The sequence below is a fragment of the Podarcis tiliguerta genome (genome assembly GCF_965153285.1).
Source record: "Podarcis tiliguerta genome assembly, chromosome: 8".
Taxonomy (NCBI): domain Eukaryota; kingdom Metazoa; phylum Chordata; class Lepidosauria; order Squamata; family Lacertidae; genus Podarcis; species Podarcis tiliguerta.
Window position 1 is genome coordinate 55,795,493 of NC_139541.1, and position 16,027 is coordinate 55,811,519.

General features: G+C 46.5%; 3 protein-coding genes across 5 annotated transcripts; 2 read left to right on the forward strand and 1 right to left on the reverse strand.

The window, feature by feature from the left end:
- Nucleotides 1-239: 239 nt before the first annotated feature.
- On the forward strand, nt 240-3,573 carry IQCC (IQ motif containing C). 2 transcript variants are annotated; one of them, XM_083453169.1, is made up of 5 exons: nt 240-396; nt 1,200-1,343; nt 1,503-1,827; nt 2,083-2,201; nt 2,611-3,573. In XM_083453169.1, exons 1-5 carry the CDS (start codon nt 325-327, stop codon nt 2,647-2,649), a joined length of 699 nt encoding a protein of 232 aa, XP_083309295.1. In that variant the 5' UTR covers nt 240-324; the 3' UTR covers nt 2,650-3,573. The 2 variants fall into 2 exon arrangements, with proteins under 2 accessions (XP_083309295.1, XP_083309296.1); XM_083453170.1 differs by lacking the exon at nt 2,083-2,201.
- Nucleotides 3,173-8,463, reverse strand: TMEM234 (transmembrane protein 234; the record flags this gene model as incomplete). Of its 2 annotated transcripts, XM_083453173.1 has the most annotated exons (6): nt 3,173-5,098; nt 5,305-5,397; nt 6,134-6,200; nt 7,450-7,601; nt 8,077-8,183; nt 8,333-8,427. In XM_083453173.1, the coding sequence occupies 6 exons, from the start codon at nt 8,425-8,427 to the stop codon at nt 5,022-5,024; spliced, it is 591 nt and encodes a 196-aa protein (XP_083309299.1). In that variant the 3' UTR covers nt 3,173-5,021. The 2 variants fall into 2 exon arrangements, with proteins under 2 accessions (XP_083309299.1, XP_083309300.1); XM_083453174.1 differs by lacking the exon at nt 8,077-8,183 and having other exon boundaries at nt 8,333-8,463.
- A 311-nt stretch (nt 8,464-8,774) lies between these two features.
- EIF3I (eukaryotic translation initiation factor 3 subunit I) lies at nt 8,775-14,956 on the forward strand. Its single transcript, XM_083453154.1, has 11 exons — nt 8,775-8,915; nt 9,597-9,689; nt 10,020-10,107; nt 10,553-10,618; nt 11,094-11,243; nt 11,342-11,469; nt 12,119-12,229; nt 12,997-13,086; nt 14,166-14,239; nt 14,419-14,511; nt 14,625-14,956. The coding sequence occupies exons 1-11, from the start codon at nt 8,913-8,915 to the stop codon at nt 14,704-14,706; spliced, it is 978 nt and encodes a 325-aa protein (XP_083309280.1). The 5' UTR covers nt 8,775-8,912; the 3' UTR covers nt 14,707-14,956.
- The last annotated feature ends 1,071 nt before the right edge of the window (nt 14,957-16,027 follow it).

Here is a 16,027-nt window from a genome sequence, read left to right on the forward strand (position 1 = left end):
GGGGGGGGGGAGAGAAGGGGGACAAGACATCTTTGGTGCACTTGGAGAACAGCAGTCAGTTACAGGACCCAGAAGATTTGGCCAGTGTTGGGGAGGCCAGGTGAGAGTAAGGGGCAAACCGGCTGAAGCCCAGCTCTAAGGAATCGGAGAGAAACACATCCCCTTTGCAACGTGGGCAGCCTAAAGAACAAAGAGCGCGCCTAGGCAGCGCCACCTCGCGACTGCTCGTGGGAACTGCAAGAGTAAGAACATGTGGTCTCGCTCGTCGCGCGTCGGAGACGTCATCGGAAAGCGCGGTTGCCTGGGCAGCCAAAGCCGAAGAAGATGACGGAGAGCGAGGAAGAGCAGCAGGAGCTAGTGCTGAGGAGGAGGAGGAAGGTGCTGGTGACGCTGCAGGTACCGGAACCAGGATGGTGGATGGCACCGGTTGGCATGGTGAACCTGCCACTCAAGGCAGACCAGGGGCTGCTCGTCCTCATGGTTTGGCTTCCTATCGTGGCATATTCCTCCCCCTGGGGACCCTGAAAAGGAGCAGCAGCCCTGGAAGGGCGGGAGGCTTGGTGTGGGTGCAAAGCAGGCGAGAGGAGCTTCTGCATGCAAAACTGGGAGCTTCTGCATGCAAAGCAGATACTCTCCCTTCCCAACATGGCCTGTTTTGCGTAAATACACATTTCACCCATCCCATCTCTTTCCTCAGTGATTCCCTTGTAGCAAATAAACTGCTCTGCTTAAAACATTTTTTGCTGCTGCTGCTGTTGTTTTTAAATGGAAATGGTGGCTTCTGTTAAAGAATGCCCAGAGGGGAAAGTTCTCAAAAGTGGTGGTGGTAGCATGTAATATATAAATACGCACACATACATATGCCTTTTGCTCCTCTTTCTTTCCTTTCCTGCCTCCAGCATCTCCTCTCTTGGGATTGGGGTTAGGAGCAGAGTATACTGGGACTGCCAACTTCCTAGCTGGCCTTTCTCCTGCATCTTCTACAGCAGCCTGTCAAAGGTGGAGATAGAAAAAGCATCACTGTATAATTTCCTGCTTGTTGGGTTGCTTTTTAAAGGCACAAGACCAGGAAGTGGGGGGGGGGGGAGTCCTGGCAGCCCTAGAAGCCTGGCCTGTGTTATATCCAGGCTTGGGCTCATGGCCTCTAATTCCTTCCTAATTTGTGATTGTTATTTTTTTATGATTCATTTACTTCCTAGGCTCATGTCAGGGGTTACCTGGTCAGGAAGAGATTTCAAAGCTTAAAGGGAGAATATGAGAGCATCATCAAGGAGATTGAAGGGGATCTGGATTGGCTGAAGTGGAACAGGCATTCCATGCCAGTGCCAGTGTTTCTTCCAAAGGTATAGTTGCTGGTTCTTTCTGCTCTTGGTAGAAGCTGGCAGTGCTTTCACTGGCTTTAGAGAAGAGGTAAATGAGAACTGACTTCAGTAAATGTGAGGGTGCTGCTTACTGTTGCAGCCTTGTACTGAAAATGGTGCTCTTCTTCCTCTGTCTTATAGTCTGTCCAGAAACCAATAAAAGCCAGGGAATTAAGTGTCCAAGAGCCAGGAGCCAACAAGAACAAGTTGCATGAAAAGGAGACAGAGCTTTGTTGTCAAGAGCTAATCTCCGACAAAGACCCTGATTGCAAGATGCAGCTTCCTAGCAGCCTTCCAGGTGAGGTGGTGGTAGTAACTGAAGCTGAGGAGGAGTGTCTTGTGGGCAGGCCCCCTGGGAATGCCTGCAGCCTGCCAGGAGACAGTGAGGAAGGCCAGCACCACAACAGCATGTCGTCCGAATGGAGCAGCATGATCCTTGACATGGAGTCTCCAAGGCTGAGCCAAGGTAAGGCATGTGGAACAATTTGAGACTCCAAGCTCCCACCCACTGTCTTCCTTTGCTTTGCAGTAGTTACTGTTTTTCTCTGTTCTTCAGCATCATCACCCAACATAGTGCTTTTTGCTTATGCTAAAAAGGCAAGTCCCTGCCCCAATAAACTTACCTGGTAGTGGGGGGGGGGACAGGGAAGAGGAGCCAACAGGAGGGGAATGGCAAGGGGGAGGCAGACTAAGAGTAGTTTCTTGACCTTTTGTTGTGCAGAGCTTCATTTCCAAAAAGTACCAGAGATGCCCCAAGCTGTGCCTGACCTCCAGCGCTACCGAAAACACCTGGCCATGGAGCTGCTGTGGCTGCAACAAGCAATCGCCAGCCGTAAGAACGTAAGAGCTGGTCCTCAAGGAGCCATGGGGTGCCTTCTGTGCATGGGGAGGAGACGCTAGGAGAGCAGGTGCTGCGGTGTGGAGCTGTGACTTCTTGTTCACACCTTTGTAAGATGATGCCTACAGTACCCTCCCACCATTGAGAAAAGAGCTGGTGGGTCTGGGATGATTCTTCAGCCTCTGCTTCTTTTAAATTCAGTGGGTGGGTGCTCAGCCACAAATAGCTAAAATTGTCAGAGGCAGTATCCATTGGAGTCTAAAGGTATGCTGGTGCTTATTAGTGTTTAATATTCATTTCAGAACCAACAGTGCACTAGGTGCTGTACAAAGGACAAGACTTCATCCACAACTCATTTCCTTATTTCTCCCTTTTCTCGCTCTGTTTTCTCCCTCTCTCCCTTCTTCATAGTATTTGATCCTGAAACAGAAGTTGGGGAGCCCAGAGTGACTGCCGACTTGGAGGTCTCCAGCCTATGTTCCCAGTCACACAGAAACAGATGTAGCTGTTCTTACCAGCCATCAGAGGGAAGAAAGCATTGGGAGAGCAGCTCCCACCATAACTGAAGGGAAGGGCTTGTGGTTCCCTGGAGCTGGCTACTTTGCATGGTCCCAGCTTTCATGCTTGTGAAAGCAAGTGAAGATCCTCTTCTGATTTTTCATGTCACAGCTTTGCCTGTTGTGGGTGTGTCTCTTAGAGCAGGGTTCATTGTGGAAGGCAGCTGAGGGGCTTTATGGGGGTCGGAAGACATTGTTCCAGTGCGAGTCACACAGGCAAGTCCTGTCTTAACATAATCATTTTTCTCAATTCTTGTTCAGACCATAACCATTTTTGCTTTCAATTTGATAATGCCGCTGGGTCTCTTTCCTTTTAAGTGAGACAGCTGGAAGAGGTGAGCTAGGCAACCTCTCTCCAGTTTCCCACTGTATAGTATATATAAAAGTAGGTTTTAAAGTACAGGGTGTTTTTCCCCCTCCAGGACCTTGTTTAATATTCCTTCAAGAATGCAACTTTCTTTCCATCATTGAATCCCTACTTCTCATCCAGCATGTTGGACCCACTTCTTTGACACAAGAATGATGAGCATTTATTATTGAGGGCTGATTTTACCTTCATTTTATTGCTACTTAAGTTTGCATACAATATTTTATTGCCACATTTTCACATAAGGAGCCATTTTTGTGAAACCTCCCTATACACAGTAGTCACATGAGAAATTGCCCCTTTACAGCCCTCCGCTATGATAATGTTTTACACAAACTATTTATTCCTTGAGTGATACTGAGGCAGTGATGTCGCCACATGCAAACCACTACACTCAGTGGAATAAAGGTGAAATGGAGACATGTGTCTTCAGCCAGTTATCTTCTTAAATCTTTGCTTTCTTGTTCTTCTGTACTTTGCTACATTAGCAGTATATATACAAGGACAATCTACACACATGGGATGGGTTTCTGAAGGCTTGGAGAGTGGGGAGTGCTATTTTTTAAAAATAGAAAAATGAAGACCAGACATGTTCAGTGGCCACAGAATACTGATTTGGGGGGAGGGGTGCTGTTGATGGGAAACTGGGTGGGATAAATGATGGTGGAGTATCTTGCACTCAACACTGCAACACTCACCACCACCACCCCTCCTCTTCCCCCCTCCTCTTCCCTGATCTTAAACTGTATACAACACTGATGTCTCATATCAAATGTAACCAATCTGTAGAAAAGACTTTACAACCGGAAAAAAGAAGCAATGCACACACTTATGTAAAACAAGAAAATCTTTATTTATAAAAAAAAAACCAACAACCACTGCAACACTCTGTTGCAAGTCTCACATGTGTACAACTAATTACTCTTTCTTGAGTTCATTGAAAACACCAGGGAGTTTCCAAAGAAGAGGGTATAGCTGTCCACACATGAAACTTTGCAAATGCAGCCAACACAAGATTTATGCTTTGCCCAGAGTCATCAGGGGTTTATTTCATTTATTTTTATTTAGTGCTGGAACTCAAGATGGCCTAGAAGCCTGCGCTGTCATTCCAGTAGCTTGGGTGGTACGGAGCTGTGGTTGCACAGTGGCAGGGAAAAGCCACTCTGCACATACTCAAATGCAGTATTGTTTTTATTTGTTTACAATCATTTACACATCACCTGTCCAGGTAACAACTTTCTATGGTGGCTTATACTATGATTAAGAAGCAATTAAAATAAGCACCAAAGAGTAAATCTACAGGAAAAAAATCTAGGCATTAGCCTAGACCAGACTTTCCCAACACATTGTCCTCCAGCCTAGTCTTTCTGCATGCCCTTCTGATCTTAACTAATTATGGGCCAGAGAGCAGGACTGCCAAAGCCAATTTCAGTGCTTGCTTAGGCAATTTCACATAGGCCTACGCAGTCCTTCAGATGATGCTGTTTGGGGCTTTACAGTTCAGCACTTCCATTGTCTTCCTCAATTTCTGCACTTTTAGTTCACCTTTGCAGAAAATTGCTCTCTTGAGCACTTTGAACAAACCCTGCCCAAGTTGAAAATGCTCCTTATTGCACCACTAATGTGAAGGCACCCCCAGAACTCTCAAGGGTTCTGCTGTGGACAGGCTGGCAGGAGCATCCCAATGCCAAGTCATTCCACCCAGGGCCCGCCGCCAACCAGTGGGGCTAGAGGTTAAGGAAGACAATGCTTTCCCTTCAGGCCTTGACAGCTCTAAGCTTGTGCGGAGTCCACTGGGTGCCTCCAAAAATGCTGTGTGTGTGTCCTACAAGCAGAGCCAGCATTAGAATGGAGAACTGTTGCCTTCCACAAATTCTGTCCTTCTTCCAATACGGTTCTCATGACTTCTCATGTACAGACCCAGCTATGCAGAGTGCAACTCCCAAAGCTGTCAGTAACATTCCCAGTGCTGCCCCTAAAGGAAAAAAAAATGGAAAAATAAGCAAAAGCTCTGAAAGTGCTCCCTGTTGCTATCCAATGAAACTTGCTCATGGAAGAGAGGTGCATATAACAGGATTATATGCAAATCCTGTTAGCTCTCTATGAAGAAGGGCACAGTTGTAAGAAGGGCACAGCTGGAGCGGACAGGGTTGGCATCTGCTCAGGAAAAGAGAGACCTACTTGCACCGCCAATGTCTTCTCCAAGAACCTTCCCTGTTGCTAATGTGAACATCAGAGCCAGAGAGTTACAAAGAGGTACAGCCAAGGTCAGGTCTGAAATGGAAGAGGGAAAGAGTTACCATTGAAACATTTGATCTAATCAAACAAATATGAAATGGCTCTGGGATGGGAACAATCCATTCTCAAGCAGGAAGGTGTCTGCAGGGAAGATACTTTGACTGACCTATGATAGTGCAGTCCCTTGAGTAAGTGAAGGAGATTGCAGAGATGTGGGGCTTAATAAAGCAACAGGTTTTAGGGTTTTTACACTTGCCAGATTTACTATAAAAAAGTAAATCCAGGTTATATGCATGAAAAATGTGGTGTTTGTGCCAGAAATGTCATGTGGACACCGCAAAAAAACCTGCATATGGGAGGAGCCCCAATCCCACAATAAACACAGAAAAGCCACGGTGACTCTGGCTCTGTCTACACATGCAGCAGAATGAAATGGTAGAATGTGCAGGTGACAGAGTGAATGATACCACTTCAGGCTGTAGGTGAGGGGTGTTGTTTTTGAATGCTCCCCTTGTGAAAAGCATTCTGTCAGTAAACGAAACAAAAAATTGAGCAGGTTCTAAGCAAGCTCACTTCTTGTTGAGTTGGCTCTCTTTGCAGGTTTGTTAGTGTTTTTACACAGGGGAGCATTCAAAAATGGCACCCCACCCCCCCACTCGCAGTATGTTCTATTTGAAACTGGGCCACAAAACAGTAATCAAGACTTGGAAGTGTCTGCATCTCTTCCCCAAATATCACTCACATCCTCTATAAGCAGTAATTAAGGACCAACCTGTAGATGCTAAAGTAAGATAGTAGACAAAAGAGCCACACTGGTTGAGCACAAATGGCACCACGTACTGCAAAAATGAAAAATAACAGCATGGTCAGACCTCCAGGATTACTGGATTTGAAATGACAATGAGCTGCAATGAGATCCTGAAAAGACCTTAGCTGCTAATACCCCATTTCAGGCTACTGCAGTTTCTTCACACATGGTTCCCCAGCTGTTGCTGACCTACAGTTCTGCAGCCCACTTCATAAATAGTGAGGGCTGATGGGAGTTGTAGTCTAACTTCTGGGGAACCAAGATTGAAGAACAATGGTCTACTGTAATGTGTTGTAATTGGGGCTATTTTTGTTAATAGCTGCAACTGATTCAAAATATGGCAAATACAATTTTAACTGGAATGAGTCACTGGGAACAAAGTACGGTATATCAATTCTGAAAGTTCTTCATTGGCTACCAGTTCCTTACCAGCCCAATGCAAGGTGCTAGTTTCAACCTTTAAAGCCCTTTACAGCTTAGGACAGGCATACCCAACCTTCGGCCCTCCAGATGTTTTGGACTACAATTCTCATCATCCCTGACCACTGGTCCTGTTAGAGAGGGATCATGGGAGTTGTAGGCCAAAACACCTGGAGGGCTGCAGGCTGAGGATGAATGGCTTAGGATCTAGGCATCCTAAGAACCACCTACTCTCATGTCACCTCCAAAAGCAAGTAGCTTCCACCCAGTAGTTCTCTGCAGTGTTCCCCCACATCAGAAACCTGACAGGTGGTAACAACAGTGAGCTTTTTCATCCCTCTCTTGCTTCATGTTTACTTTACTATCTTATGTACCAAGTTAAAACATTTTTACTCTCAGGCATTTAAAGATCTGATGTTTTAAATTTTTGTGTTGCTAGAAAATTTGTCTACTTTGTTGTTTTATGATTGCAATGTTTTAGTAATCTTTTGAACCACCATCTATTTTACTATACATGCATTTACTGTAGTTTATTGTACCGTGTTTTAAATTGTACCTTGAATTGCCTTATGATACCATTTTATGAAAGGCAACATACAAATCTCTTGAATAAATAAGTACATTTTATTTCTGCTTGAGTCCAAGGCTGTTGCTGTGGGAAAAGCCCTCTTGGGCTATTGATGCTGTGAATCCCTCCATCATAGGCTTAGGTTGTATATACGTGTAAAGAGACCAGGCATCATAGACACCAGAGTCTCCGCGGTGCCTCATTTCCAAAACGAAACACGAACCCTGGGTAAGCACCTGGACCCCCTGGGAATCTAACACCACTTAGAGATTGGAGTGGTATGCAACAATACCTTATAATTGAGGCAAAGGAATTTAATTTCTGCCAGCAGCTGTAGAGTTCTGCTCTCTCTCTTCACTCGCTCCAGACCCTCAGTTCCTCTTTTCAAAAATGGATTGGTTCCTCCCCAAAGAACTGCCACCAAGACCAAAGCAGCAACTTCACCTGCAACAACACAGCACTCTAATCCCTACAGTCTAAGAATTGTTTTCAAGAATTTTTCAATGCATGAGTTAGGGAATGATTCAAGGTTCAGCGTCTAACAGTTCCCCAGCACCAACACCTTTTGACGTGGTACCAGAGCCCCCACACCCGTAAGACTTCCAACAGCATAAACTACAGCATCAATATATGAGGTGATGGGAAGCCCTAGATCAAAGGTGGTGAACCTGTGGTCCTCCAGATGTCCCTGAACTAGTTCCCATCACTGCAGACCACCAACCCTGCTGGCTGGCGCTGGTGGGAATTGGGAGTCTGCAGGGCTGCAGGTTCCCCATCTCCACTTGAGAGCAGGGGAGGGGGGAGAAAAAGAGAAACTGATGCTGAACTTAGTGTGGACCCCTCGTTTTCTGGTAACAAATCGCAGACACTTCCCCCTCCCCGCCTCAAAACCTGTTTCCCAGTCTTTGTAAATAATAACCCTTTGATGACGGAAGAAATTTCAAAATCAGTTTCAAAGCAGGCAGGGCGAGCCTGTGACCATCCTGATTGGCCATGCAGGCTACGGCTGGCGGGCAGCACGGCGGCCTGCAAATAAATAGATCGAAGACCATCGCAAGTCTTCACCCTACTCAGAAGGAATCCCTCCCCTCCCTCCCGATTAAGAGGGCCTCGTTCCCAGGTCACCGTCCCCCCACCCGGCCTTTATTTCTGTGCACCGGAAATAACTTCCTCACCCGGCGACACCATGGCGACAGACCGGACCACAGTCGAGCAAGAGGCTAGAGAGACGCGCAGCCTGGTTTTCCGGTACAAAACGGAAGTCGGCCATTGACAATCTCTTTGGCAGAAGACGGGGCGTCGCTCTCTCTTCCTAGCTCTGTGGTCGGCCAACGCCTGGCCCTGGGAGGTTCCCCGCCCTCCCCAGTTGCTCAGGCGCTTGTGACGTCCCTCCAGTGAACTGTACAGTATCTATATTTCCGACCTCCTAGAGAAGGAGCGCGCGAGGGGGGAACCATAGAGGAGAGAGCGCTAGAACGGATTGTTATTCTTTTCACCGCATAGATAGAACGAGACTAGGATCTTTGTTCCCCTTCTGCGTGTGTGTGTTTGTGATCTTCTTCCGTGACGCACCCTCCCCGCATACGGGGAATACTCAAACGGAAACCAAGCTTTGGATGCACCTCTCTCTCCTTTTCCTATCTCTATAATTCCGCTGTCGGGCTTTTCCTTCCGGTTTGATGCCGGAAGTGGATCCTCTGCCTTTTTCGCTCGTGGCGCCGTTCCTGTTCCCGGTGGCGTCTCTTCACCGCAGCCATGGTAAGACTCCCTTTCTCCCCCGCCGCCCTCCGGATTTCTCGAATTAGGTTTCTTAATTGACCCGGGCGTTGTTTCGCTGCCTGTGCGCTTTACCTATAAGCCTGTATAGGCCGCGCTGGGGGTTGTTTTCATGCTTGTTTCTTTCGAGCCCCGCGCAGAAACGAGACGCGTGTCCGTGGGCGCGCACGACACTTTCGGAAGCCGCCACACCCCAAATCCAGGCTGCCTCCTTGTCTTGTTGATATTCTCCCCCCTACCCACAAACGCCGACACCCCCTTTTATCCAAAAACCCGCCCCTTTCCTTGCTCGGTAGGTTTAAAAAGTAGTAATGGCCGAACTCTGTTTCCTCTACAAGGCAGAGACGAGGGAGACAGAGCGCCTTGCGATGTTTTCTCCTTCCTTCCCTCCCCGCCCTCACCCCCTTCGCTTGCCTAACCGAAATGGCCTTATTCGAGAGAACTTCATATTGCAGACCCTGTGCTTGGAGACTTAAGTTGATTGTAGTTATTTGTGGTTTTAGTGACTAATGTTCAGCTCAGCAACTAAGCTGAGGAGCCACCTTATTATGATTTGAAAGTTGTTTTAAACTTCTTTTAATGTTGTAACCCACCCTGAGACCTTAGGTTGAAGGGTGGATAATAAATAATGAGTATGTGATTTAATAATACATTTCTTCACAGAAACCCATATTGTTGCAAGGCCATGAGAGATCAATTACTCAGATCAAATATAACAGGGAAGGAGACTTGTTATTCACAGTAGCCAAAGATCCGGTATGTTTTCCTTGAACTGTTCTTTTCTACACCTTTCTCACAGTTGCATTTTCTTGCTGCCTTTAAAAAGTATACACTGTTGCCTATTTAGCATATTATTTTCTCTTGTCCTTTTGAAGGGAAATATTTTGTTGATTTGTAGTTAACCATATAAACAGTTCTCCCAGTACTTCTCCCTCACCAAAACTCAGTACAGACTTGTTTGCTTCTCACAAGCTATTAAGTAGTCAATAAATGGTCTAAAATCAGATAGACTAGAGGATGGTAATTTTGTTCTTGTCTTTCTGTTTTGGGTGCATTTTCATAATATAATTATTCTTCTTTTATCAGATTGTTAATGTTTGGTACTCTGTCAACGGGGAGAGACTCGGCACATACAGTGGACATACTGGCGCAGTCTGGTGTGTGGATGCTGACTGTATCCTTTGGTTTTAGAAATCAGGGTATTTGAGACCCTTTTTCAAGTATTAAGCTGAGATACTTTTGAGAGACTTTGCAGTTGGAGTGAGCATTTCAGAGAGTAGTGGAGGGACCGAGCAACGGTAGCTCACCCCGTCGTGGGCATTCAAACCGCTGACCTTCTGATCGACAAGCCCTGGGCTCTGTGGTTTAACCCACAGCGCCACCCGCATCCCTTTTAAAGAATATAGATTGGTTAAAAGAAACTTCCTGGATGCTTAGATTCATATGAAAGATGTTTAGGTTTTGCCCCAGACACCTGACAGCAAAAGGCTTGTGCAGTTGGGTGAGCCATGTTTTGGAATTCATTTAGTATGGATACTTGAAGCTGTGCAGTAAGTCATATCCACCTCCTTCTGTAAGCTGTACATAATTGCGTTGGGGTTCCTTAACTGCTCCTATAGGGGACACGAGGCATGTGCTGACAGGCTCTGCAGACAACAGCTGCCGGCTCTGGGACTGTGAGACAGGTAGAACCTCAAACAAAATCTTTTGTGGTGTGATGGGAGCACTGTGTGTAGTGAGGCAGAGTGGAAGATGGCTGAGGCTGATGGGAGTTGTAGTCCAGAACATCTGATGGGTGCCAAGTTGGGAAAGGCTTGATTAAAAAGCTATCAACCTGAGACTGACATGGGAGAATGCCCCACTGGAACTCATTTGATCTTGCCTTTGGGTAAATGTGTGGGATTGAACTCTAAGCTTGGCAGGGGCTTATGTGGCAATAAGAGGTGGGCTGCAGCTCACTGGGTAAGATACCAGCATCTAGCCCTCAGCATCTCTGGTTCAAAAGCCTCTGGTAGCAGAGCTGGGAAAGCTCTCTGTCCCCAACCACCCTACTCCTGTGCCTGAGGCCTTGGAGAGCTGGTCAGAGCTGATGGACCTGGTATGCAGAGATTTTCACACCTTCCTTCAAGCTGGTTTTATGTGTGATGTCTTTTGCCTTAGGGAAGCAGCTTGCTCTGGTCAAGACCAACTCAGCTGTACGTACCTGCGGCTTCGACTTTGGAGGGAACATCATCATGTTTTCCACAGACAAACAAATGGGCTACCAGTGTTTTGTGAGCTTCTTTGACCTCCGTGACTCCAGCCAGATTGGTGAGGCCACCAGGTGGAGGGCTCAGGGTTGGGATGGGTGGCTGCCTCCCCTGCCCTTTGGCATCTCTGAATCTCACCCGGTTTTGCTTTGTCTACAGAGGACAACGAGCCATACATGAAGATCCCCTGTAGTGATTCCAAAATCACCAGCGCAGTTTGGGGTCCCCTTGGGGAATACATAATTGCGGGACATGAGAATGGGGAGTTGAACCAGTTCAGTGCAAAGGTTAGTGTGGGTTGGAACTGTGAGCCGCAGCTGATAACCAAATGACAAACCACATCCAGCCACTTGGATGAGGATTCTTTTTTGTCCAATGTGCTTTGCAGTCCTGTTGAATTATGTTTATTTTCCCCTCTTTTTTTAAAAAGAGGAACTTGGATGAGTTGTTTTTATTTAGTTTAATGTTTTGTATTATTTCTCTCTTTTTTATTGTGTAAGCTGTTTTGGATGGGCTTTGCTCAGAAAAGCAGCCAAAAAATGCTTTAAAATAAATATTGTTTACCATTATAACCACCTTCTGAGGTAAACTAGATAGAAAGGGAATGATTATTTGAAGGCCATCCCATGAGCTTCAGTTAGGGGCCGCTAATTCTAACAGTTACCATAGTAATTCTGTTCTGTAAGATTGGTAGCTAACAATTTGAGCTGGTTGACATCTTTCACCTGAGCCCTTCCTTGTCTGCAGTATGGTGATGGTAATACTGTCCCATCTTACAAGATTGTTGTATGAATTCTTGAGCCATATGTGAAACACTGTAAATATGTTCTATTAGTGTTACTGTTGTTGTTATATTCAGGACTTGAGAAGGATGTTGCTTCTCCCTCCATTGGTCTGGAGGCGCTCAGTTTCCTTCACCTCTCTTTCCTCTCTTAGTCAGGAGAGGTCCTCATGAACGTCAAGGAGCACACCAAACAGATCAATGACATTCAGACCTCTCGAGACATGACCATGTTCATCACTGCCTCCAAGGATAACACTGCCAAGGTGCGTCCTTCATCTTTCCCTGATTTGCCCTCTTTAAGTGTGGAATTTGGGATTGGTGAGAGATTGTCTTAGCACTGTGTGGAAACCCATTAGTAGCCACTGAGAGGTAAAAAGTTCACCCCGAAAGAAGCTTCTCATACTCCCCATTCATGTTTTAGCGCACTCAGAAGTGCTAGAAGAGAAGGCTTTTATGAATAGGTTCCATTTCCACTGTTGGAGGCAGTACATCTCTGACATTCCGTTGCTAAGAATCACAGGTGGAGGGAGTACTCTTGTGCCTGAGTCCTGCTTGCAGGCTTCCCATTTGGGCATCTGGGTGGCCACTGAACTAGATACGCCATTGGCCTGATCCAGCTGCCAGGCTCTTATGTTTGATATGGCACAAGAGTTGCTTGCACCAAGTATCAGTTTCCTGGTTTGGAATTGGTAGCACAGCCTGGGACTCCTGTCTCAGCTGGCCAAAGGACTGAAGATTGCTTAAATCAGTGCATGTCATAATGCACTATCAAGCAGAAGCCGCCCTCCTTGGCTTCTGAGGGCTGTTTTGTGCTTGCTGCAGCCACCGCAATGGGCTACCTGCTGCCGTAGCTATTAGGTGGTCTCCGCAGTGGTTGAGAAGTCTGCTTCGTGTGCTTGGCTGGTTAGACATGATGCTGTGGCATTCCCAGGGCGGGTGACTGGGACCTTTCCCAGGAATCTGATGCTTTATGTCTTTAAGATATGCTTGTGCTAAGAAGGCTCCTGCCAATTCACTTCTTCCTCTGCAGCTGTTTGACTGCACGACGCTTGACCACCTGAAGACGTTCCGGACAGAGCGACCAGTGAACTCCGCAGCCCTCTCCCCCATCTTTGATCATGTATGTTGGTGGGCCAGATGGGGCACCTCTCACTTGTCCTGGGGCATCCCCACCCCATGGGTGACAGGGATGCTAGACTCTGTGCTACCTTTTGAATATATGTTGTTGGTTGTGCATTGCCTCCGTTGCCAGCTCCATCTGGCTTCAGTAGGATTGTGTAGGTGTGATGTGACAATACACTGAGAGATGGAGGGGCAAGACTCAAGAGTGAAAGAGCAAGCAGGGAGCATTAGCTAGGCTTCCCCATTTCCCTACCCCTTGGAGACACTCAGGTGGGCCAGAGCTTAGAGTATTGATTATCATCCCTGTTGTCTGGTTGCTGGGAGAGTTCCTAAAATTCAGGTGGGCAATGGAACACCAGTATATTATTTATTTACGTATTTAAGTATTTATTATTAAACTTATTGGTCGCTTTTAAAAAACCAAAGTTACCCACAGCAACTTACAACAATAAATAACACATACATTAAAACCAGCATTAAACAGAACAGGAAAAAACTCTGAAACACATTCATATTTTTTAAAAAGGCCTATTTTTAAAATGCCCCACCCACTGAAGGAGGTCACAGATAATTAAAAGCCAAGGGCCTGGTGGAAGAGACATGTTTTTTCTCTGGCACCTGATGGTATGTAATGATTGGGGGGTGGGGAGCATTCCACAAGCAGGGAGCCAGCACTGAAAAAGGCCTCTTGCATGTTGCCACCCTCCAGACTTCCTGCGGTAGGGCCCCATGGAGAAGGGCCTTCGATGATGATTGTAAGGTCTAGGTCAGCTCATATGGGGAGAGGTGGTCCTTGAGGTATTGGGGTCCTAAGACACACAAGACTCTAGCACTAGCTGCAATTTCTGAAGCACCTTCAAAAGCAGCCCCATGTACAATGCATTGCAGTAATCTAATCTAGAGGTTACCAGACTGTAGACAGAAGTTAGGCTATCCTTGGTCAGTATGTTTTGCTGTGTGATAGAAAGCGAAGACATCATGTATTGGGCTCTGAGTCCTTGGTCCTTTAACACATTACAAAGGAGTGTGTGACTGAGGTGTTCTCTCCCCACCCCACCCCCATTTCCTCTTTGGCAGGTGGTGTTGGGTGGTGGACAGGAGGCCATGGATGTGACGACCACTTCCACCAGGATTGGCAAGTTTGAGGCCAGGTGAGCAAATTATGGCTTCTCCTATTCCTGCAAGAGGGTGATGGGGGCGATGCAGTCAATTCCCCAAGCAACCAGTAGGCAATGGTTACCTATTCAGTGAGGTATGTTGAAGATATTCTCATCATCAAAATCTGGGCTCTGCTGCTTGTATCTCACTGCCTTTTCCTTTGTGGTTCTAGGTTCTTCCACCTGGGTGTTGAGGAAGAGTTTGGGAGAGTCAAGGGCCACTTTGGCCCTATTAACAGTGTCGCTTTCCACCCTGATGGAAAGAGGTAAGGGTGTCCATCTCCCTGCGTTCTAAGTGGGTGTGCATCTCACCAGGGTCAAATCTGGAACTCCTGGAATTGAATCTATAACTTTGTTTCTGCTTTGTTTTTGCTTTCAGTTACAGCAGCGGTGGAGAGGACGGCTATGTTCGCATCCATTATTTTGATCCCCAGTACTTTGAATTTGAGTTTGAAGTTTGAACCAGCCCCATCCTCCCCCCCTTTCTACAGTTGCCTTCTGGATCTCTGTCTGTTTCTAAGGAGGTTTAGTGGAGATGCACAGACTGAAGCAGAGAACAGTGCACTATAACTGCTGCTGTGTTCTGGGGAAATTCGAGAATGTCCAGCTTCTTGTCTGTTCTTGGGAACAGCTGCTTTCTGCCATGCTTGGCATATTTATAAAAGTTATACAGAAGGAAATAATAAATCCTCACTCTTGTTTCCAGCTACAGTAGGAGTGTGTTTGAGTTTCTTAGCTGCTTATTTCTTTGTTACTCTTTTAACACTTGGTCATTTTTATGCAGATTTGTTGAAGGGGAATAGTTTACATAGGCCTTAGAATTTATCCTTAGGATTTGGGTGGCCTTGCTGCAGAATTTTCCTTCCTTTCTCAAGATGCACATAACTCCCAGGGCATTTGTAGTAGTAGTAATGGTACTGACTGGATTTCTTACCCATCCTTCACCACAAGGTCCCACAGTAAGTTACAGCCGTTTAAAAACAGAATATTAAAACCAGTCAGAACAACTTACTATCATGGAGGAGACGGCTGTCAATGGTGAGCATACCAGCCATGCCTATGCTGTACCTTCACAGCTGGAGGCAGCAATACTTCTGAACAGGAGTTGGAAATGGCAGGATAGGAGAGTGCTCTTATGCTCATGTTCTGCTTGCTCATTCCCCATAGGCATCTGATTGGCCATGGTGAGAACAGGATCCCAGACTGGCTTGAGCCAGCAGGCCTTACAATCAGAAGAATAGGACAGGTACTGTACTAAAAAGACACATCTCAGGTGTCCAAAAACCAGACTAAAAGGCATAAGCACTGTTATTCTCTTGTTGGACCAAGTGGCCCAGCAAATGCCTTGCATGCAGAAGGGCCAAGGTTCAATTCCCCATGGCATTTCCTGGTTTAAAAAAGGGCCCTTGGCAGGAAGGTGAGGGAAGCTCTTGCTCTGCTGGAGACTTGCTCCCAGTTGAAGCAGACCAAGCTTTCCCCAAACTCATTAGCCTCAACCAGCATGGCTGTGCTCCCTAGGGCAGAGGGGAATCACGAGTCTGGAAAACCACTTGGAAGGGAAAGCTAGGGGAGATGGCCCTGGGCTGGATGGCCTGATTCTGTAGAAGGACATATTCAACTAAGTTGTGATTCTGGGGAAAACTTTGTAGTTTCAGTTTTTAAGATCATATTCTGGAGGAAACCCCCCCAAACTCTTTGCCCACTTGCCAAACTTACCCTAAGCACAGGATTATTTCCTGGATGAGAAGCCTGGATAATTGGACTACACAAAGATCTGGCAAC

Excerpts from the sequence above, each read along its gene's own strand:
- IQCC (XM_083453169.1), top strand. The coding sequence starts at position 325 with ATGACGGAGAGCGAGGAAGAGCAGCAGGAGCTAGTGCTGAGGAGGAGG. Across the intron at positions 1,344-1,502 it reads TGCCAGTGTTTCTTCCAAAG|TCTGTCCAGAAACCAATAAA; the intron begins GTATAGTTGCTG and ends TCTGTCTTATAG. Across the intron at positions 2,202-2,610 it reads CAATCGCCAGCCGTAAGAAC|TATTTGATCCTGAAACAGAA; the intron begins GTAAGAGCTGGT and ends CCTTCTTCATAG.
- EIF3I (XM_083453154.1), top strand. Across the intron at positions 12,230-12,996 it reads CCAAGGATAACACTGCCAAG|CTGTTTGACTGCACGACGCT; the intron begins GTGCGTCCTTCA and ends CTTCCTCTGCAG. Across the intron at positions 13,087-14,165 it reads TCTCCCCCATCTTTGATCAT|GTGGTGTTGGGTGGTGGACA; the intron begins GTATGTTGGTGG and ends CCTCTTTGGCAG.